We start from the raw sequence: 23,716 nt of genomic DNA on the forward strand, positions 1-23,716 counted from the left end.
CTAAAACTTTAAATTTACTTTTAATAAAAATTATTTTCTTAATTCTTCTTGAAACTGCTGCTGACACTGCCGCTTTAGTTGTAGAAGGTCAAAGGTATGTGTAAGCTCTACAGTGAGTTTCCTTTGTGTATTCTGACCAAAGGATTTAAACTTACTCCTAAGTAGGCAGGGTAAAACAAACAAAACTGCCACCATTTGGAACTTATTAAAAGTTGGATAGTTGTTCTGTAATGAACCTTGGGACCTTTTGAAAAGCTTCAGGCGTGAGCAGTTGAATCCTTTCAACTCAATGAAAGTGCAGTAAGGATTTTGTGGCCAAGATAATTTTAAAGCATACTTGAGGCATGCTGTGTATGCCAATATTGCAAACAGTGCAAAGAAGCTGCAACAATATCTTAAGCTATTTTATTACTATAGTGAGCATCAACATTATGCAGTTGGAATACTTGACTGCAAATACAATTTGAGAATTCAGAAAAACAGTTAATGCTGGATCTTGCTTTGAGAGATAGTTTTGACTCTTACTTCTGAGAACTTATACATATGGGTGACAGTCATAAAATATTGCTACTCCACACAAATCTGAATTTCAGAAAATAATAGTGACAATCATATTTTTCTCAAGGAGAGTAAAAATGGAGGTATTAATGCTTCAGTTTGCTGGGGCACAGATTATACAGTGCAAGCAAGATCCTCAAGCTGTTTGAAAACACTTCTGTACAATAACTACAAAAATACTTAATTGATTATCATTATACAACAAAAATTAGAACAACAGTGTTGCCTGGTATTCAAAGTTCAGCTGCCCAAGGAAAAATTATTAAGAAAGAATAATCTTAAACTTGTTCCAGTGAGGTTGAGTTCAACCTGCAGTGATACTGATTCTCTGATACTCTTCTGTGATACCTCATGTGTGAAATAATCTGGTCTTGCATGGAATGCAGTTATACAGCTTCTAAACTGCAGGACTTTCACATATTTTTATTAGTGAACAGTTCTTACATACTGTGCATATAATCATTTTGGCAGAAACCTTTCTATACATGTTATGTCCAAATCAACCTGATTGTAATGTTTATGTAGATAAGCATCTTTGTATTTCTTCTCCATTAGTCATACGTTTTGTAGTTTTTTTACTGTCTTACTGCCTACAAAAGCCATATATTGTGAATTTTTCTGTTTTTTGGATATTGGAGTCCCAAAGTTTTCTGTTATTTCTGCTTGAATTTCTTGGAGAATATGGATATAGAAGTGTCACAGCAACTGTGGTTTGAAGATTAGTTATCAAATTAGTAGCAAAATTAGTTGTTCTTTTACATATTTAATTGGATGAGCAATAAATAACTGATTTCTTCAGTTGGTAATTTCTATGGTGTTCATGCTCTCAGGATTGTTCTGTTGTCGTGGAAGGACTTGTCTGCATAATGAGACATGTCTTTTACCCTTCAAATTCCATTTTCCATTCTGGTAAAATGACAGGAAACGAATACTGCTCGCTCTTTAGGCAAATTGGCTTTGAGTTTGCATTCTGAGAGGTATAGATGTGTTTGTCTGATAGTTTGTAGTGCCGGACCAAGTCTTACCGACTCGCATTTAGTGGTGATTTTAAGTTTCCACAATATTCTGAATGCAGTTAGTCATTGGTATTTTTTTGAGTTTAACAGTATCATTTTTTTCTTGAAAGAATCTGTTAATGTCGCATTTTTTATGAAATGCTTCTAACTGAACAGGAACATCAGGGATTGTCATCACTGAGCCCACAGGCAGCTTTCAAAGTTCAGATTACTTTTTGCTTAAATAGTTTACTGAAAGTGAAGTTCAGCAAGGTGGCAGAATAGTGTAAGGGAGAATAAGAACTCTTTTGGTCACTAGTTGGGCCTCTTATTTACAACTGCTATATCAAATGAGATCCAAGAAAATTGGTTTTATTGACGTTGAATTTTTAAATTTCAGACTGTAAAAATGGCTTCTAGGTATCTGGATCAGAAATTTGCTTTTTCTGAATTTTAGTATTTGGATTGGATCTCTAATAACTTGTAATGGTTCAATAATTTTAACTGGGAGAGAGGAAGGTTATATCAAGCAAGGAGTATTCAAGGAATTTGCTGATAATGCAGAAACAGGAATACCTCCATCAAAGCTTACAAAGCTGTCTCAAAATTCTGAGGAATTTCTAAAATGCTATTCCCTCATCCACTGTCTGTAGCTAACTTGTAACAAGCAAGTAGCTTGATTGCTGAAACAACTACAGTTTTCCCTTACCTCTTCTTGAGTTTTTTTTAACCATTATTCTGTTAATGAGGAAAATACATATACATAACACATGCATATACATGTTCCTGAATGTAGTTTTGTTATACAATTAAGTGTCCGTGTACTGGTCCCTGTGGGTTAGCTTCCAACTCTGTTCTGCATATGCATCTACAAAGTAAAGGAAAGGAAGGTGTAGTTCTGAGGTGTGCAGTCAAGTATATCATAACATCATTCCTTTAACATTTTGTGTGCTGTAATTTCATTGAATATAAGATTACATTTAAGATTCGTATGTGAACAAAAATGGAAACTGAAAGAAAAATTTAACAATGCATAACAGACTGCTTTGCTTCATGCCTAATAGAAACTCTTCTAATAATAGGAAAACTATTGTTCCACGGTACAAAAGTTTACTGGGATACAGGCTTGATTAGTTTTTTTACAAGTACTTGGTTCTGCATTAAAAATAGTTTTATTTAGCTGTAAAACAACCCCTTTTGGTTTTATTTTAAATTCTATAATTATATATAATTTTATATATATAAAAAATATATACAAATATATTAAAAATATATAAATATATATATTCAGTGCTCTGTATTTTTTTTTCAGTTTGGTACACTTTATTTCCTAGATTATGTTGATATTAAGTGTGAATGTGTAAATAAATCTGTGTGTATACATTTTTGTTTTTACTAGTATGAAGTACTACTCTGCGTACAAGATCATGATGATCCAGCTATTGATGTGTGCAAAAAGCTCCTTGGCAAATACCCGAATGTTGATGCTAGACTGTTCATAGGTAAGCAGTGCAACTCAAAGATGGGAGGGACTCTTTTAAAATGGTTTTAGGTCTTCAACACCATATACAATATTCTAAAATAAATAGTTGTCATCTTCAGCACGTGTTGGTTCTGTACCTTAATCATCTGTTTGGCATAAAGAAGTGAGTTTGTAGTCACAATCTGTGACATCACACCAAAATAACTCTAGGAAGTACGATTTATGCAACCTCTGCAACTTTTTCTTTCTAAATCTGAAACTGCAGTTTAAATCCTGCCTTTGCACTGAATTAAATGTGCAGGAATAGACTTGGAGTTGTGACTGTATTTGACCTTGAGGTGCTGCAACAATTCCTTTTCATCACTTTAGACTGTAGGGGTCTTTCTTCACTTTATGTTTGAATTAGAGGAGGAAAGGGATATTAAAACTGGATGGTAGAATGTATTTTTTTTTTGGTGACATGAAACACTGCACCATGTCTGTCAGTTGGAAGCAAAAGAGTGTGTCTCACTTTATTCTGCTCCTTTTTATTTTTTCTGCTGAAATTACTGTAGAGTATAAAGGTCATAATCAGCAGTCTTAAGAAATAAGAGGTAGAGAATATTTACAGAATGTGGTAAACTTTGTAGTTCTACAACCTTTAAAATTACATTAACATTGTTATTCTGCCATTTTGAAGAAGCATTTGAATTTTTCCCTTTATAATTCTCTGCATAATTGTAGTAACATCTTAAATACAGAAGTGAAGGAATACTTAAAGTCCACTTTTATGGGAAGAGTTAAAATTTTAAGTATTGATGGGTAAACATCTACTGTTTTTCAGTCAGTGAATATTTTGGGTATTGAGTCTGAATTCTAAAAAAACCCCATACATTATTTGAGTATGATGTTTGTGGTTTTTAGGTGGCAAGAAAGTCGGCATCAACCCCAAGATTAACAACTTAATGCCTGGCTATGAAGTTGCTAAATATGATCTCATATGGATTTGTGATAGTGGAATTAGAGGTAGGTGTGTGTTGTAATGTGTGGTTATGTTGCTTTTGTTCCCCATAAGCAAGCAGTTGTTAGAGATTTGTTTTGACTCAAAATACAAGGAGAACTGGAAGTTAAAAATCTGGAAAAATTTTCATGGTATAAAAATGTTTAATCTCAGAATGTAAAAATCCCATTAAAAATACTGTCAGACTATTTCATTGTATTTGTTGTTTATCATAATAATGGTGTTAATCACTATTATTTTTCTGATACTTTGCCCCAAAATACTCTGCATCAAAGTATATGTGCTCTTGATATTGTGAATCAAATGAGAATTAGTGTCTCTATAGAGTAGTCTGCTAATGTCAGAATTGCTCAATGAACTGTCTTTTTTTTGCATTTGTCACTTAGTGACGCCAGACACACTGACAGATATGGCCAACCAAATGACTGAAAAAGTAGGCTTGGTCCATGGGCTTCCATATGTGGCGGACAGGCAGGGTTTTGCTGCTACCCTTGAACAGGTGAGTGCAATGTTTCTGGTTTTGTTTGTTTGTGGGGGTTTTTTTTGTTCGTTTGGTTGGGGTTTTTTGCAAGACCTTTCTGACTTAAAGTTGTACAGTGGGTCCTGCACCTTTTGTGTGAAGAAATGTTTATTTTCAGCTGTGCTCGCACTTCAAACCATCTAGGATAACTTGTACATGCTCCAGAATTCTACTGTGGTGCTCTGAACATTGATTCAGTATTTAAGTTTGCAGTACGAATAATAAAGGTTACAGATGAAAATTATGGATTTTCTTGAAAAATTTATTAAAACTGAAGAAGTCTTTTTAGTGCATAGTCGGGAAGGGCCACTAATTTTTATTTTGATGTATGAAAAGGAACACAGAAATGGCCATGAGAAGTCAGAGCCAAGTCCAGCTCACACAGTATCTTATTTCCAGCAGGGGTTATAAGCAGAGTCTTTGAAGAGAGTAGGACACAAACAAGTCTTTTATCCTGTTTTCCTGTAATACCGTCTCAACTTTTTGCAATTTTCAGCTGAGAGACTTCCTGAGCAGGAAGTAGACTTGTATATTTACTAATCCTCAATATATTAGTATTTTAGTAAGAACAAATTTCTTATGTGAACTTTTCCTTTCTTTCTTTAAGTCCATATAGATTTTGAACATCCGTAACTGCCTGTACCAGGAAGTTCCATAGATCTACTCTCTGTTAAAGGAACCACCACCTTGTTCACTCTGACCTTTGTTCTTCTATAGTACTATTTCATGTCTTCTAATACTTGTTTCGGAAGAGAAGGTGAACAGTTGATTTCTGTCCACTTATCACTCATTCTATCCTATTCTTCCCTCTCTTCTTTCTCAGTAAGTTCTCTTTCGTAGAATGAAGAGGCTGAGTTTTCTTGTTTGTTCCCTGTATCTCAAGGCATGTAATTTAATCAGCCATCTTTTATTCTAAGCTGGCATGTATAAGGTATTTTCGCCCCATGGCTAACTAATGTGTGTCAAAGCAGAAATGGGAGACGAAAGTGCAGTGAAATTCATTAATCCTTCACTGTATGGAGAGAGGGTAGCTCGTGTGGTGTGTGGTGGGTTTTTTTTGGTGACACAAAGTCTGAATTTCCTCTTACAAAAGAAGAGCAAGCAGCTATAGCACAAAGCTATAATACTGCCATGTGCTAAAGTAGCAAGAATTACAATTCCTGCTACTGTATTCCTGGAATAGGTTTTTGCTCCCAGTATACTGCAAGATGAGCATGCCTTTTCTTGAGTGAGTTACTGCATTGGTACTAGTAGTGTGAAGGTCATATGTAGGAAGAATAATAGTGACAAGCACTAGCACTTCATCCTATTGTCCCTTTATAGGACCCTCCTGGTTTAAAGTTATTGAATTCTGTAAAAAGACTCACTTGCAATCTGAATTTTTTCTTTACTATTTCTGTTTGCAAGTACATTAAGTAAAGAAAATTCCCCTGCTCCTGTACAACCATGTAGTAAGTTTCTAAGAACGTGCATGCGGTAATGCACTCATCTTTAAAAGAGGAAGGGTGACAGCATCCCTGTCAGCTGTCACCAAATAATGTATTAATCCTAGTGATTAGTAAGTTACTTAATGGATTTTAATGTATGTATTCCCTGAGAACAACCTCAGTGATGCAGTAGTTTAATACGTGGATTTAAAACCTGTAAAAACATGGCCTATATCATACTAGATTTATCAGATTTGGTGGTAGACTACATTTCTTAAGTTGGTGGTAAAGATCTTTTCAGATACACCATTATAAGTGGCTATGTCTAGCACTTTTTCCCTTCCAAATATTCTTGGAGAAAAACTTGTCAGTGAGTAGTACTTGCATAAATACATATGGAGTTTTAAATGCCTTATCTTGTTTTGGCAGGTTTATTTTGGAACTTCACATCCAAGGTCATATATTTCAGCCAACTTAACTGGCTTTAAGTGTGTAACAGGAATGTCATGCTTGATGAGGAAGGATGTCTTGGACCAAGCTGGAGGACTGATAGCTTTTGCACAGTATATTGCTGAAGATTACTTTATGGCTAAAGCTATAGCTGACCGGTAAGTTGACTCTGAAGCAAGCTTATTGCTTTAAGTGTAGTTTAATTTTTTTTTAATCACATGATGTGTTCAGGTCAGCTTCCCATGTATACAGCAAACATGCTTATGATATGTGCTTTGTCCTATCAATATAGTCTTTTAGAAATAAAGCCAGATCATTGTTGATTCGTTTTAAAAAAAGATTTCTGAGAACTTTGTTTAAGTATTATATACAGCTGCGTTTTGTTGGTTTTTTTTTTTTTTTTTCCTCGCTTATACCCATTGTAATAATATGGCACCTATGCCAAAAAAACTCTTGAAGCCTAATAAAATTTTTGGGTGTTCTAACTAGTTTTTTGCATCTCTTATTTGCACATTTTTTTATAATAATTCATTTTTCAGGGGCTGGAAATTTGCAATGGCCACACAAGTTGCAATGCAAAACTCTGGTTCATATTCTATTTCTCAGTTTCAGTCCAGAATGATCAGGTAAAATTTTAATCTTCCTCTCCCACCTACCCTTGTCACCTGCCTCTGATGTAGATAACCTGATAATGAGAGGGAATACATTTTCCAAGCTAATTTATCTAATGTCCAGAATTCTGAAGTTCCAATGTACAGCTTGAGGCACGCTTCTCATTAGTGTTGAGGGGGAGGTACTGACTTTCCACAGAAGTATGACTGCTAAGTATTAAAAAAAAAAAAAAAGTAAAAAAACCCTCCTTAGTATCTTTTAAATACTATGTGCAGTATCCTTGAAAAGGAAAATTTTGCAATATTTTATTCAGAGGTCTAAATTAAATGAAACTGAACTAATGTTGTCAGAAAAGACCATGGTGGCTCATCGTTTGAGGTGGGTTGGGGAAGGGCATAAAGACTAATGCATAGTCAGAACTGATTTGTTTGTCTTTTCTAGGTGGGCCAAACTGCGAATTAATATGTTGCCTGCCACCATAATTTGTGAGCCAATCTCAGAGTGCTTTGTTGCCAGTCTCGTTATTGGATGGGCAGCTCATCATGTGTTTAGATGGGATATAATGGTATTTTTCATGTGTCACTGCTTGGCGTGGTTTATATTTGACTACATTCAACTAAAAGGTGTTCAGGTATGTAGCTTCAATTTCTTGGAGGTTATTAAAGTTAGTAGTGCCACCTACTTCAGTAAAAGGCAAAGCCTAATTATAACAAAAAAATTCTCTTGACATCAAGGAAATAACAGTTCAGATCCCATTACTTCTCAGTCTTCCAGCTTCAATTAAAGTAGCATAAAAAGGAGTAAGTGTGCTTGGTTCTAATTTTGTTTCTGTCACGAATCAGAACAGCATTTCTTTTTCTAATGCTGTAGGAACTATTTAGACTACATTCTGCTGTGACCATATTCCATCCAAATCTGATCTATAATTACTTGTATATTCAATCAAATAGTTCTCATCATACTGAAAAGTATTCTTTTGGTAGTTTTAACATATACTAAAAAAAAAGTCAGCCTTTTGTTGATTCTGTAGGACTCCAGAAGGTCAGTTCAACTGTCACCTTTACGATTACTCCTCTTACCATGTGCAGTGTGTAAAAGCGCTTTGTGACTATTCTTCCTCTTTGGAAACCTCTTCAATTTCCAGCTCTGCCTATAGCTGGAAGTTCTCAAAGGAGCGGAAAATTAGAGAGGATATAAGTTTGGGTTTTTTGGTGTGTGTGGTGTTTTTTTTTTTTTCTTGGTCTCACTTCTGCTATGCAATAGCCCAAAGGCTTATTGATTTGAATTTCACTCCTCTGGGAATATGCAGGAATGTTTTTATCAAGGTGCTGTTCTTCTGGGGTCTGTGGCAAAAACCCAGTGTCTGCTTGAACAAAAAAGAAAAAAGTGAAATTGTGACACTCTTCCTTGCCTTTTACTCTACATACAAGTGTCTTTTCAAACCTGGATCGTTCTGCCAAGCTCCTCATTTTTAATATGGGTAATCCTATCTTGACCAGGAAAATGTCATTGGCTTATAAAAAATATGCTATTGATATGTAAATCTGTATAATAAGCTTTAGCATAGATTTATCTGTAATACAAATGTTTTAAGTTACTTTAAAATTGCTTTTGAATAATCAGTATTTTAAATATTTGTTTTTTGTATTCCTAGGGTGGCGCTCTGTGTTTTTCAAAACTTGATTATGCAGTAGCTTGGTTCATCAGAGAATCCATGACAATTTATATTTTCCTATCTGCTTTGTGGGACCCCACTATTAGCTGGAGGACAGGACGCTACAGATTACGTTGTGGAGGCACTGCAGAAGAAATCCTTGACGTATAGCCCCAGCTTTAACTGTGAATGTCAAAAAGAGAAGGGGGAGAAGAAAAGTACTATAAATTGTTTATACAAATACTGAAAAGATGATCTACCTTCAGTAGTTTTATTACTTGTATGTTTTGGTATCCGTTCTTTAATTTATTTTTGCATGGCACTTGCATCTGTGAAAATACATCTGTAGTCTTGGCCAAATGGTACCTTGCTCCTATGTACAAATAGAAATGGAGAGAATTGGTCCTGACATCTACAGGGTGTTTCAAAAAGATGGACCCAATTTCAAATATATTGATTTCAAATTGGGTCCATCTTTTTGAAACACCACGTACTTTCTGTAGGAATACTCTGCAGTAAACTCTTCAAAAAAAACCACCAACAACAACAAAAGTATCCTCCTGGATATGAACAGCTTCTTACTCCATGGTATGCTAGCCTAGCAAATCTGGGGTTCATATAGCTATTTTGTGTCTGGATTGTGCAAGGCTGTACCTAGTAAAATCACAGAAGTACAGCTGATTTCTGTTTCATCCCACTAAATTGAGCTAGTAACAGGACCTTGGGAAAGAAGCTCTTAAATGCTTTATGCCTACCTCTTGTAGTTGCTGCAGAACAAATGAATGGAAGGGTGAAAATGCTTTGCAAAAACAAACTAAAGTAAAGCTGAAGTGTTGCGGTTATCTAATGTATATATGAAATACTGTAGTCATTGCAATGAACCAAAAGTGGACCGAGTTTGATAGAATGAGTTGGAAGGAATTACTGGTCAGGCATGTATTGTGGGCATCTTTTGGCCAACTCTGATCTGGTTCTGTCTTGAACCTTGTTAAGCACTGTGCTGTAACTAGCCAAGCTGGTCCCCTTCAATATTTCCATCCTTTTTTAAGGGGTGTTTGTTTTCCCCTGTGAGTGAATGCTTTGGGGGAGGGGGGATGTGGTTGTATGGGGGACATAGTAGGGGATAGAAGGGAGCAGAAACACATTTTGGGAACATTTCACACATGAGCTATTTTCTTACACAATGTCTTAAGAATGTAACTTCATGATGCAGGTATTTAATATCTTTTTAAAGTAAACATACATACCTATACTAGTCATAATTACGTATTCAATTGCAGTAGATATTGTGATTGTATTAAAGGGCCGGGTGAGTTTGCTGTTACTATTAAAATTGTAATCTTAATTTAAATATCAAACTAAGTCTGCTCTTGGCTTTTGCCTCTACCATTGGTCGAGCCTTTAAATTGGACTTTTATATTCCAGTGGTATGACTAAAAGGACTAGATTATAATGCATGCCGTGTTTTTCCCCTCTCTGCTCCCTGTAGCTTGGTTGCCAACCTCATTGTGAGACTTCCTAAATTGTGGTGAACTGGACTTTTCTTCTTTGAACAGTTTTTAGTTAAAAAACACAGCAAAGCTCAAGAGGGATGTTGCATAAGGCTTTTGTTTTCATAATTGTATTTATGCTGCTTTACTTTTCTTCATATGGAATAGCATATTGTCACCATGAATGTGAGCTGCTAGTTACAAGGCTAATGCCAACAAAGCGGCTTTAAAAGTTGGATGATGACGTGTAGCGTATTAGCAATAATGACATGTGTTTATAAGAAACGGACATTTTACCCTACTGAGCCAATCCCTTACATGTCATATGCTACACGGGTGTAATGCGTATGTATGTGTCATAAAACCTACTCTGGGCCAAAATGGTTCATCCACCTTAATATGTCTTTGCCTTATGATACCATGGAACAGTTTTAATGGGCATTTATGTATGAACAAAGGCTTTTGCTGCATGCTTCATTCTTTTCATGTGAATCAGGAAGAAGCACTTTTCCTGAGGAAGGTTGCACACTGAAAACTAGTCTAGTTGTGACCCACAAAAACATTCTGGTTTTGATACTGAATTTTGCTGACGTTTGTATCTTTGTTTGTTTCATGAAGTTTGCTATTCATTGCACTGCTAAAGTGAAGCTTAGCTTGCAACTTAGCTTTATGCTGATTTCTATGCAGGCAATGGAACAGAACCAAAAACAAACAAACAAAACAACAACAAAAAACTGAACAGACTTCATTTGAAAAAAAAATAGATGGGGATAATTGTTTAAGAGGTGCTTTTGTATTAGTAGAACCATCTTTGGTCATGAAAAATAAAGCTTCACTTAAGCAAATAGTTTCATTTGGGTATTGTTCAGTTGATGATGAAATGGAAACCAACACTGTCAAATGTTGTAGAAGATGCTGCAACAGAACTTCTAAAAGTGGCTAATGTAAAGTTGTGTTCATCTACGGATGTGTAGAATATACCATGTTTATTTAAAATCATTGTCTTGTTTCTTCTTGTATTTAGAAATAAATTTAGAATACAATCTGTTTGGAATACAGGTGTTTTTTGCCCTTTGTTCAATGCTATAACATGACAGCTTTAAGTATTTATAGAGTGTTAATAGATTTGATTTCTAGTTAATCTTCACAGCAATAAATGGATGTGGCTTTCTTTTGAGTTGTTTTTTTAAACTTGGGCTGTCTGTTTTGGATTTTATGTTTTGCCGAAGTTAACTCATGTGCCTAAATCTGATTTTGAGTTATCCTCATTATTTAGAATAACTTCAGTGTATGAAAACCTTACAACTGAACAGATGATTCCCTGTGTATTGTACCTGGTCAGCCTGAATTTGGATTATAGAGATGGATGGATATCTTTGCCACAAAACATCTTGAAGTTGAGGAGTAGTGTTGATACTTTGCTTTGAGGTACTCCATGAAGAAAGCACTCTGTGCTTGCTCTATCATCTGACTTGTCTTTTTCTTATATCGTTCCTAACACCTATTAATATTTTCATGCAGAACTTAATAAGAGATAGTTGTTGGAGTCTGGGAGGCATATCAGAAACAAACACCACTGGAATTGCTTGAGAACTAGTTATAGAAACTTAAATATTCCTGAGTGTGTTTTGTGCTCAATACATTTGCAGCCACACAGCACAACACTAAAGTCCCCTTTCCTGAGTCCTTTTATTATTTTCCTGCCTGATATTAAATGATGTTTTGATTTTATTCTGTGCTTTCAAATGAAATCTTTCCCACTAGAATTCCTTTTGTTGCCACGCTTCTATCTCCTGATACTGACAGCTGATTACCTGCATTTCTTCTGTCCTGTCAGCTGGAAAGTTTTCTCTCCTTCCAACCACCTGCTTTCACTTATGAAAGCTGTTCCATTCATCTTAAGGGCTGCTCTTAATCCTCACACCTAATTCCTGATTATCTAATTCTAAGGTAGGTTTCAGCTTCAGTTATTCTTGGGTTGAACTGGTCCCCCAACAGCTATGACATGAATTCTGGCTATTGAGGCTGAGGAAACCTGAAGCCTTGTATGGCAATAGATGAACTTTTTACAGTTATACAAAGTGACTTCTGCTTCAATACTCTCCAGGCTTGTCTAAGTAATACGTGGAAGAAAGGATAGCAGTGTAAAGAATGGTAATAACGTCAAACTTGGTCCAGCTTTTGGGTCTGAAAATGCATAAACTGAAGTTTCTAACTGTCAGATCATACTGCTTTGGTCTACTACTTGGACATTCAGGGTGAATGCACAAGTTTATTTAAAGGTGTTTTCTTAGCTCTCCAAATAAACTGCTCCATAACAATAAGTGCTGCATATCTGGGTAGATGAGAACCTCCCTCGGGAAAGTCATCTCTGCCTTCGTGTTGGCTTTGGAGAAGGCATGTATGATTTCTATCTCTAGTGTTGTAGAACTGCACTGCAGCTCAAGTGAGAGATCTGGGATGTGCTTTTAACAAAAACTTATATTAAAAAAAATACACACCCTGTGCTCAAAAAAACCCAAACCCAACCAAACAAAAAAACAACAACAAAACCCAAACAAACACAAACAAACCAACACCACCACAAAACACAGAAGCAAACCCCACTGGCTTTGTGTATCCTATAGATGCTGAGCATTTGGAGTCTGACTGCTTTAAAGGTTGTTACTTCTGCACTGCATAAATGGACTTCCATTGCCAGCTATCAGACAACTGAGAAGAAGTTATAATTCTTACGGTTAGATTCCCCACATTCTGCTTTCAGTGCTTATTTGTCTGCTGCTTAGAGAATGAACCTTTCACTAAGGAAGCAAAGTGTATTGAATCACTTCATGCCAGTTTAGCCACTTGCCATATTTGTGTTAAGAGTCTGGTTACCTGTTTCATGTAGAAGGTTCCTGTTGACTATATTGCAAATCTTTGCTGTTTTTTGTTTGGTTTTGGTTTTTTTGGGTTTTGGTTTTTTTTTTTTTTTTTTTGGTGGGAGTTTCTACTGACAGCTGGCTCTGTGTTCAGTTTTAAGTCCTGTATGCAGATCAGTGTCCAGTTCTCCCTTTAAATCCATCTTGTTCAGCTACAAGCAAACCAGCCAGTCTTGGGGATCCTAAGGCTTTGTCAATGTTCAGCTATAACTTTGCAACATGATGTCCAGTGTGTTTCCTTTTCAAAAACAGATAAAGGTTAGTGTCTTGTAGATGTTCCTCTATGCTGAAGCCCTGCAGTCTGTGTATGGAAACAAGTGTGTCTGACTGCCCTTTTCAGTGGAATGTTTGTGGTTCTTGTCTTCACTTTGCTTAGGCAAAAATAACTAATCAGGTTATTCCTGTAAACTAAGACTAAAAAAAAAAGTATTTTTAATACTTTCCAACACAGTTTTTGAAGTGCTTTATTTCTTAATTTCTCATCAGATCAAGAGTGGGCTGCTACTTCATTGTGGTTTGTGCTTCTGGGAGGAATGTGCTTCCTCTTCTTGATCTTAATCAGCTCTAAGTATTTTTGCCTGTTGGTGTGACTGTAGATGGTCAATTAAGAGGTGCAGACCAGGCAGCTGGCAGTGGAAGTCTGTGGATTGCTGCTTGTTTCCGTCTCATCTCTCCATGCATCACCCCAGCTCGTTTTCCCTGTAGCTGACAGGAAGGAAGGGCCCCCGCCAAACCCATGTGCCAGCTGGAATTAATGGCCATTTTATAGGCAGCCAACTTGTGGGTGACTGGGAGAGGTCAGGCTCGTGTTCTGGTGCAGGAAGTGAGCCAGCTCACTGGGAGCAGGAAACAGGAGCTGTCGAAAGAAATCTTGTCACTGGGCTTTCACATGAAGCGGGTTATTGTTCTTGATTTGGGCTTTGCATCCTCTGGGCCTGTGTTAAACTTAGATCTGTTCAGAGGGTTGCAGTGAGCTCAAATGAATCTAAAGCTGTGATAGCCTTCCCCTCCACCCTTACTGTATGAGGCGTAGCTTTTCTAAGGCTCGTCTGTTGCCTGGAAGGGTGTATTTTATGTATTCAACAGTAACTTATTTTTGGTGGTAATGGCTCCTTCCTTTCTCTGATAACAGAAGACCCATAGAGCACACATATAAAATGCAGTAACATATTCAAAAGTGAGCCCCCCAGCCCTGTGCAAATAAGGAAATATAGAGAAACTATGAAAGTTTGGGGGAGTCTGTCAGTATAGATAATTATGTTTATTTTTCTATTTGCATATACATAAAATTATATATAAAAATTTTTAAGTACATAAATTTTTTAATGAACTTTTATATATAATTGTATCTGTACTAATACGAAAACAAAACCTTGCAAGATGACTTGAATTTGAAAAGCCCATTCTTTTCTGTGGGTGGACCAGACAGGTAAAATAACATTTTTCTAATATAAAAAGCCAGCAGCTCAAAGTTAAATAAATCATGAACCACTGAGGCTCGTATCCAGTTTCATTTCATCTCTCAGTGAGCAGACAGAGGAGGGCTCAAAAGAATGTCAGAGGCTTTTTTCTGGACTCCATAGTCATAAGCCTGAACAATGTTTTATTTGTCTAGCCTGTTGGGTCATCTCAGTAAGTCCCCACTAAGGGAGAACTCAGAAACTCTGCTTACTTACCTGGCAGCCCCCCAAAATCTGAGCAAGGCAAGGCACATAGTTTTGTCACTTATAACCTTTCTGTTCAGTTTCACTGGCTTCTGCTCTTTCCTCTTGGGATGACTGTTTTGCCCCTGAAGTTCTTCATAGAAGGAGCTTTCTTCTTGGACAGAAACCTGTGGGAAGAAGAAAGAACAGAAAGATGGACAGAACTGTAGTGAATGCAGAGTTAAATTTGCCTGTGACTAATGCTCCAGAATGCAGGAATACCATCAAATCTGGGTTCTTTTGCAACAAGTTTGGTAATAGGAAAGAGTATCGCACAGGTGAAACCTTAGAAATGTTTCTGAGGGTTCTTGCTTAGAGAGAGACAGACCTTTGAGGTGTTCTCAAGGCCAGCTCTCTAGAAGAGGCCTGTTTTCCTTGAATTGCACGGGGCTTTCAGCAGGATCTGCTATAGGGTTATGTTGTGTGGCTGGCAACAGAGGAAGGCAGGTCAACAGGGGTGTCTGTCCACCCTGCACCTGGTTAGCAAGACATGAGAACCTGCAGCTGTTTTCTCCTGCTTACAGACCACTCTGAGACCTTCTCAGTTTGGCTCCCCACGTCGTGGAGCGTGTGGTCACATGCCAGCTTCTGCAGATGACTTGTAGGATAAGGATGGCTTGTCACTGTTGGCCCCTTGGCTGAGCAGGGAGTGGGCTACAAATCTGGATCTTCTCCAAGTCTGGGAGTGTCTGCAGCCTCGGGCTTTATTTGAGGTGCCAGTGGGTTACTCTTGAAATTGCCGCTGGCAAATTTCCCTACTGTGAAGGGTCCCTGCTGATGCTGTGGGACCTGAGGACTCTGTTTGTCCAAAGCAGATGGTGTAGCAGGGAGGGAGAAGGGTGTCAGCAGATGTTAGGAGTGTTGTCCTGTGAGTTCAACCTGTCTAACCCTGGTGGTGTGGACTACAAACCCTCTTTTTTTCAGATACTAGAGTAGCACAGACCTAAATTGTCGGTGTGTTTCAGGCATGCCCCACAATTATGATGACAAGCTGAGTTGTGTAGCACATGGCCAATGATGACTGCATGTGAATATAAAGTGTAACTTGTCTGTATGCAGACTGACATAAACAATGATCTCATCATAATGAGTCAGCAATATGCTAACTGTGCTAGGAGTGAACGGTCATATTTGACATCCAGTGGTACTTTCATGAAGACAGTCTTTGTGCAGCCAGAATACAACTGCATAATATTTTCATGTTTTTTCTGTCAAACAGATTGCTTTTGTATGCAGCAGGTGATGGCTCAAGAGATGATTTCATTTTGCTTAAAGCCATAGCTGAAATGAGCACCAGAAGTGAAATTTGGCATTTCCAGCCCTCTGTGCTATGATGAACAGAGAAGCTGGTGCATTTCTGCCTGTCAGTCTGCTGCTGCTGTTGAACAGTGGACCCATTTTTTATCGACATATAAAGTTGTCATGGTTTCACTTCTCTTTCCCTGTATGGTTTCTCTTTCCACGTACGGGCCACCAATTAAATCTGTCAAGGTTTAATTGCAAGGTGACAATAAACCGTGGTAGATGCTCTCTGTTACCCAAGTGATAAGGAGAAAGGAAGAGAGACTTCAAGTTGGAAAGGTTTTAAAGGCTTTACTGATGCTAGTAATAAATAGAGAAAATGCTACAAAATATACAAAGCCAATCTTGAATGTCCCGGGGTAGCGTAGATCATCTTATCAGTCCCGGAGCAAACAGTGTCTCAAAAAATAGGCAGCTAACTTCAGGAAAGTGCAGTTACTTAGAAGAACTTAGCTGAAAGGAAAAATCACTAAAAGAGAACTGGTCTTGTTTTTAACAAAACCAGGACAAAAGTAATAAAACGAAGTCCATAAAACACAACAGACTGCACTTACGCATAGGGTCTGTCTCCAGGCTGGTTTCGCAACCTCAGCGAAGCAGCCTGAGCTCAGCAGCGGAGTTATGCCCAGAGGCCACGTACCATAGAGCAGTTCAAAGTAAAAGTGTTACAGCTGTCCTGGGGGAAATGACCCTTCAATGGCATGGGTGGTGACATCTGTTAGAATCATAGAATCATTTCAGTTGGAAGAGACCCTTAAGATCATGGAGTCCAACCATAACCTTACTCTAGCACTAAACCATGTCTCTAAGAACCTCATCTGTCTTTTAAACACCTCCAGGGATGGTGGTGTCTGTTGTTTTGCAGGACCACAGAGGCCAGTTTGCTGGCCACGAAATCATGCCATTTTACATCGCAAGAGTAGCATTTCCTGATGTTGCTTTAAGTCTAAACACAGATCATGTCCTAAAGGGAAGTACTTTACAAACTAAAGGAGGTCCTTTTTACTAACCTCTTTCCTCCATCTCCAAAACCCATTAGCTTTTCCCCTCTAAAAAGCATTGTGGAATTAGCCAATTTATTAGCCCTAACAACACATTGTTGTTTTTTCCCCCCCTCTTGGCTGTGAATTGTTTTGAGCGTCTCGCTCTCTGGGAAGTTGTTGTTGTTGTCATCATAAATTGTCTGGACACATTTTTCCAGGCTGCTGGAGGTGGCAAGGTGTCTGGAGGGACCGAAGCTCTGCTGTTTCATCGCTGTGCACCAGAACTTCCCTGCTGTGTTGCCTTCACCGAGTTTGCACTGCAGCTACTTCTGATGTCTGCTGCATCTGTGACAGACATTTGCCCCCACTGCAACACTGCAATTGGTGAATTAATGTGTTTCACTTAAGCAGAGGAAAATTACCACCCCCTCCCTGCTGTTAGCAAGGGATGAAAATCAGAGGGCACTAAAGGGCACACTTGAGTCCTGGCTGGTGGATGTTGTCTCCATGTACCACAGTGTGCAGATGGTGTAAGTCTGACACAGCTGATGCCTGGCACTCCATTGCTTGGAACTAGTTCCTGCCAAGGTGGTAATAGAAACAGAAATTTAAAAAAAAAAAAAAAAAGGAGAGAAAAAAAAGAAGGTAAGCCTTCACTTAGCATTTATTCAGAGGTACATAGGTTGTTCGGAGAGTCTCACTGTAGCATTCCTGTGAAAGACAGCAGTCCTTGCCACCCAGCTCCTTAGCAATGTTTCAGGTTCCTGAAATTTCCTCCATACTTAGCTGAAACCTATTGTTTTGGGGAGGAGAAAAGTGTATCACTGCCCACTTGAGTTTGATCAGATTGACTAAAACACAGCCATCGTTTTTCTGCTGTTCACCCAATTGATAGACCCTTAAACATTTTTTCATGGGTGGTCTGTTGAAAGCTTTCTGTGACAGGTTCACTTTGCTTAGTTACTTTCTATGTGTCCTTTAGAAGTACTCTACACATTTCCACAAGGCAATGAATTAGAAGACACCAGTCTAAGAAAACTTTGTGTGATGAAGAAATTTCTACTCCCCACCAGAGAAGGTCCATGTTGCCTTAGGTATCCTCTCGGTAAAACTGGGAATCGGATTCTTCTTCAGTGGAAGACAGACAGTCACTGCTGCTGCAAAGAACACTAAATAGCCACCGTGAGCGTCCTTGTAGTGCAGGGTCTTCTTCCTCCCGTGTCCATCCAAGATTAGATGTATGTGCTGCTGTCAGGGAGCCACAGTGCAGTTCTCCCCACAAAGAGTAGAGTATGAATCTCAGATTTGCACGGCAAGGTTGGAAGGGACTTCTGGAGACCTAGTCCAGTCCCCCTGCTCAAAGCAGGGTCAACAAGAGCAGGCTGCTCAGGACTGCATCCAGTTGAGTTTTGAGCATCTCCAAGGATGAAGACTCCACAAACTCTACGGGCAATCTGTTCAGTCACTGTCATAGCGAAAGTGTTTCCTGGTCAGAGGCAACCTCTAGTGTTTCAGTTTGTGCGCATTGCTGCTGGACACCACTGGGAAAAGTCTGACTCCACCTCCTTTTCCGCACCCTCATCAGGTATTCATACACATGGATAAGATCCTCTCAAGATTTCTCTTCTTCAGGCAGAGCAGTCCCAGCTCTCTCAGCTTCTCCTCACATGTGAGATTCTCCCATTCATTCATCAGTGAATCACAGAATCATTTTGGTTGGAAGACACCCTCAAGGTCATCAACTTCAACCATAACCTAACTCTTAACACTAAACCATGTCCCCAAGAACCTCGTCTAAATGCCTTTTAGCACCTCCAGGGATGGTGACTTCACCACTTCCCTGGGCAGCCTGTTCCAGTGTCTGAAAACCCTTTCCATGAATAATTTTTTCCTAATATCCAATCTAAACCTCCCCCGATTCAACCTGAGGCCGTTTCCTCTCATCTTATCTCCTGTCACTGGGAGAAGAGACCAACCCCCTCCATGCTACAACCTCCTTTCAGGTGGTTGCAGACAGCGATCAGGTCTCCCCTCAGCCTCCTTTTCTCCAGGCTGAACAGCCCCAGTTCCCTCAGCTGCTCCTCATCAGACTTGTGCTCCAGACCCTTCACCAGCATTGTTGCCCTTCTCTGAACTCTAAGAACTCCAAGTCTGGATTTCACACACTTCATTTCTGGCTATTGTGTACAGTTTGAGGGTCTGACTGGACTTAGGCTTTTGAAGACTTCCAACTTCTGTTGATGTGAACTAGATCTGAAAGTACTCTAGGCATCACTCGGCTGCCTTAATAAGGCTCTACTGCCTACAGCCAGACTGCAAGTAAGGAAAATGTTCATTTCACCAGTGTAACACAGTCAGGGCTGCCAAGTCTTCATGTCTGCATTATGTGTTGATGAAAAAATAGATGCATTTAGCCAGGGAGCAGTGTTTGAGTCCCTCTCAGAGCATTCAGATTATGAATCTGAAATTATTTTACTTCAGTATAAATAGAGAAAAAACATTCTGTTGCCTGAACCAAGAGGAAATTATCTCCTTCTCAGTCTGAAACAGAAATGATATAAATGGATTGCTGATTGTAATCATTGGCTGTGACTGCTGGCTCCATCACTCATTCATGAAATAACTAGGTGAAAAAAGAAAATAAGTGGGTTTTGTATATCCCTGATGTGTGCTTCTGGGCACAGATTCTGTGTGCATTCATTGCATTTTAGATAAGAGTGATCTTTTCTGGGTGAGGGAATCAAAAAACTGTCCTTCATCTCAAGCATTCCTCTTTGCCCTTGTGCCCCCGTCCCTCTGCCAGCCTTCACCCTTCCACTGCTCAGTGTTCCCACCACCATCATCTTACCTCTAGGTTTGCTTTCTCCCCTTTTGCTTCCCATTTCTTCCCTCCAAGCCAAGTGCGGATGCAGGCTGCTGCTCCCTGCCCAAGGGCACGTCTGTGGGAATGAGGTGCACGTCCTTTTCCTAGTGCCTGGTGTAGGGACTGCCGTTGCTCTTCCCTCTGGTTTCCAGGAGGTACCAGCTCACGCAGAAGCCAATTGTGCATGTGCCGCTGGTGTGCACCCTCCTGAAGGACCTGCATGTGGGAAGAGCCTGCTGCTTGCTGGAATACAAATGGAGAGGCAGCTGTGGTGACTTGATGGCCACGATCACACTGACCACCAGCTGGTCCTGCTGGTCCCATGCGTGGTGGGAACAGGCACCATATGTGGTGGGTGCAGCATGTCTTTCTGCTGGGTTCAGGGTATGTCCAGCCTCTGCTCCGGAGCCCGCTGCCTGAAACCTGGCAAGCAGGGCTAGGGGCTGCAGGAGTAGGATTCTGGATGCTCTGGAGCTGCTTCGGAATGGTGAGAAAGGCAAGTTAGGGAATAAAACATAGGGCTCAGGTGCTGTTTGTGTGTCTACTGCCTTGTGCTTTTGTCTGACTCTTCTGGCATTCAGAGACCTGGTGCAAAGAGTTGCTGTGCGTCCCTTAGACATGCAACTCTCTTGTTTTAGACAAACGTGCTGCTGGTCCTCCAGCAAGCTGAGGCACAGGGCGTGGGCTCCTGGGCTTGACAGGACTGTACAAGTTGTAAGCATTCCCTGAAATAGACCCTTAGCTGCAGAAACTTGGGCACCTGCCAGCTCCAACGCATGAGCACAGCCGGGCAGAGGCCGTGGGAGTCGGACGGTTTCCAAATGCCCCTCTTTGGTGCTGGCTGCTCTGATTCCCCTCCTCCTGCGAGCCACCCAACCCTTCCCTGAGCTCTTCCACTCCTAAAGCAACAAACAAACAAAAAAAATCCACCCCAAAATCCCCCAAACCCAACCTCGACTACTTCCCCTGCTTTGCAACTGGATTTAGTTTGCTGGGAACAGCTTTGCAAAGGGTTTGGCAATCACTGCAGCAAACACCGGTACAAGCTGCAGTGGGCTCATACCCTCAGACAGTGATGCTTTTTCTGGCTTAGCCTAAGTTTCAGTGCATACGCTGGCTTTGGGATGTTGGGCTAAGGGATTTAGGTTTTATGAATGGCCATTAAAGCACACAGCTTCTTCATAAAAATGCATTAAGCTGTGGGAATTTGAGGTGCATATTGGATTAGCTTTAGCGTTAAGCCAGCTAAGCAACATTAACCATGTGCATATTGTATTTATTTGCAATATCTTCACTGTCAAACTAAGTATGTTGACTTTCATATTGACTCCTAATTTTTTCTTTAGGAGGATATATTTTATGTAATTTTAAATAAAGATAAGGCATGCTTGTCTGTGCATGTAAATAGAAAACAAATTAAAAAAACCACAACGGAAATCTTGCTGTTCATAAACCTCTTCCCCTTTATTTTCCAATAAATACATAACATTTCTATATTAGTAAATGAAAAAAAGCTTTTGATTTGCATTCTTGCCTTTCTGCTCTCTGGAGATTTTGCATTCCTACTTACCAGAAACACGTTTTGTTCAAACACATTACTCTTTCAGCAGGGTACCAGATGTTACAGAAACACAAGCAAGCCGAGATCTTAGCTTTGAATTGTTCCACAAGGTGGTACATCCTATTCCTGAGAAGCTGCAGTATTTATCTAGCAGCCACAGGGCTGGATTCCTCCCTGTGTTCGTTTGTTCCAATGCAAAAGAGAGGAGAAAAATATAAAATGCTGCCAGTTTGAAATCTAATATCCTACATCCTCTTTATTCTGGTTTGACTGACATAATGACACATAAGGCAGTGGATGTGTCCTCCTTATGTCTCATTTGAGTTGTTACACTGGTATTTGCCAGCCGTGTTGTTTCAAATTACTCTTTTTTATCTCTAATTGCTATTTCCTAACCATTGCCTTTATTAAAACTAGCATTTCTCACGTGTCTGTGTTTGCAATGTCTCCTCCCGATATAAGTCCTTGGACTTGCTCTGTCGGGCCACGTTACAAGCTCAGGAAGGAGCACAAAGTTTTGTGGCTGCCCTCCCATGAAAACAATGCACAGAAAGTGCTGTATGTCGATGAAGTCAGACAAAGCCCCTGGACACGATCACAGGGGGAGATGAATGTGTGGGTTGTTTTTTTTTTTTCTTGGAAACACGTGGCAAATGCCTGCATATCTACCGCGGCACTGCACTCACGCCTAGTACACGGGATGGTGAGAAAAGCGAGCTGTGGTATTTGCTGTGTGCCTACAGAGGTGGCTGCATCGTGCGAGAGCGCGGACCAGGCTCAGGACTTCCAGGCTTCATCGACGTGCAAGTAAATGCCGTGAGCAGCCACAGCCTCTGCCGCACGTCGTGTTGACCCGTGTGGTGTAACTTGCTCTCCACAACCTCCGAGCTGTGACCTGAGCAGAGGCAGACTGAAACAGAGCACTTTCGACCAAACCCACATACCATGTTGTTCTTCTTCTAGGCTGCCTTTAGTATTATATTTATTCTAGGTATTTACTGGTAATCCCCGTGAAAGGACTTTGAATTAGCTTTTGGACTTTGATGAGGTTTGCAGATAGCACCGTTCTCTTGCCAGTTTCTTACACTGTTTCTTTGATAGCTGAACAGTTATTTAATAGGGGAAGGTTTTCTGAAAGCCCGCTCTATTACTGGACAACTGCATACCATTGTTTTTATCATTAACAGCCCTTTTCCTGTTCAGCCGAGAGCACAGCCCTGTCGTTGGGCCTGTGGTTTTGCTAAGAGCCGAGTTTGGGGGGGCGAGAGCTGACCCAGAGGAGTGGAGCCTGTGGGGACACACAGCGCCGTGGCCAGTGTGGTGCTGGGGACATGGGCACTGGTGACAGGGTGCGTGGCTTTGGCAGCCCCAGGCAAACAGCCATTCCTCAAGGTGTGCCACTTCGACATCCAACTGTAACGTGAGCCTTGAAAACCTGGGAAGCGAGAAATGACAGGGACAGGTTGTGCAAACCTGTCAACTGTGCCTGTTAGACTGAGCGAGGGAAAGGTGTGAGGGTGCCTTCTGCTGTTTGAAGTTATTCATCCTGCCCGATTTCGGAGCAAACATGGCTGCTGTGCATGAATGCGGCTCCCACCGCTGCCAGCGAATGGGCTTGGCTGGGCGCTGGGATCGGGAAATAACTACGGAAATAATGCCTTTGCTTAGAGGCGGTGTGACTACTTGTCCCACTTCTGTGCGAGCCAGGAGGGACGGCACAACATCATACTCACAGCAAGCTGCAAACCTCCTACCGTGACAGAAAGGTAGCATCTGCAGGCAGAAGTTGGGGAGAATGGGCTTTATGGCAAATTCAGAGAAAGACGGTGAGGGTGGATTGAGCCAGGAGGGACATTTTCTCACCTGAAAATCACATGTGCCTCTTCCCCTGCCTGAGGCTGGGAGGAAGTAATTTGGAGGGATGTCCTGATGAGTCCTCACTCAACCCTGCCTCAGTTATCGCTGCACAGGGAAATGGAGGTGAGTGGCTCCCCACATCGCCCCTGTCCGTCAGCAATGCGACTGAAAGCAAGTAGTCAGCACAGCCCATTTTGCCCCGTGGTGCTGCACAGGTGGAACCTCTGCTGTGGCACATGGTGTGGATTTTGCTGCTGGGCTCTCACACTGGAGGAGAGAGTATGAAGAGGCAGAAGAAAGTGACAGAGCTGGCATGGTCCCTCTGTGCAGCTGCTCC

The 23,716-nt window shown here is 40.2% G+C and overlaps 1 protein-coding gene across 2 annotated transcripts in view; it reads left to right on the forward strand.

Moving 5' to 3' along the window:
* Positions 1-11,300, forward strand: part of UGCG (UDP-glucose ceramide glucosyltransferase) — a 31,796-nt gene extending 20,496 nt beyond the window's left edge. The window contains exons 3-9 of one of the 2 annotated variants that reach the window (XM_065656405.1): positions 2,953-3,055; positions 3,940-4,041; positions 4,423-4,535; positions 6,413-6,591; positions 6,973-7,059; positions 7,487-7,676; positions 8,700-11,300. In XM_065656405.1, coding sequence (XP_065512477.1) covers positions 2,953-3,055; positions 3,940-4,041; positions 4,423-4,535; positions 6,413-6,591; positions 6,973-7,059; positions 7,487-7,676; positions 8,700-8,870 — 945 coding nt within the window. In that variant the 3' untranslated portion in view covers positions 8,871-11,300. The remainder of the gene's footprint in view (positions 1-2,952; positions 3,056-3,939; positions 4,042-4,422; positions 4,536-6,412; positions 6,592-6,972; positions 7,060-7,486; positions 7,677-8,699) is intronic. The other variant, XM_065656406.1, reaches the window with a different exon arrangement.
* Positions 11,301-23,716: the final 12,416 nt, after the last annotated feature.

Source organism: Caloenas nicobarica, chromosome Z (genome assembly GCF_036013445.1).
Source record: "Caloenas nicobarica isolate bCalNic1 chromosome Z, bCalNic1.hap1, whole genome shotgun sequence".
NCBI classification, from domain to species: Eukaryota; Metazoa; Chordata; class Aves; order Columbiformes; family Columbidae; genus Caloenas; species Caloenas nicobarica.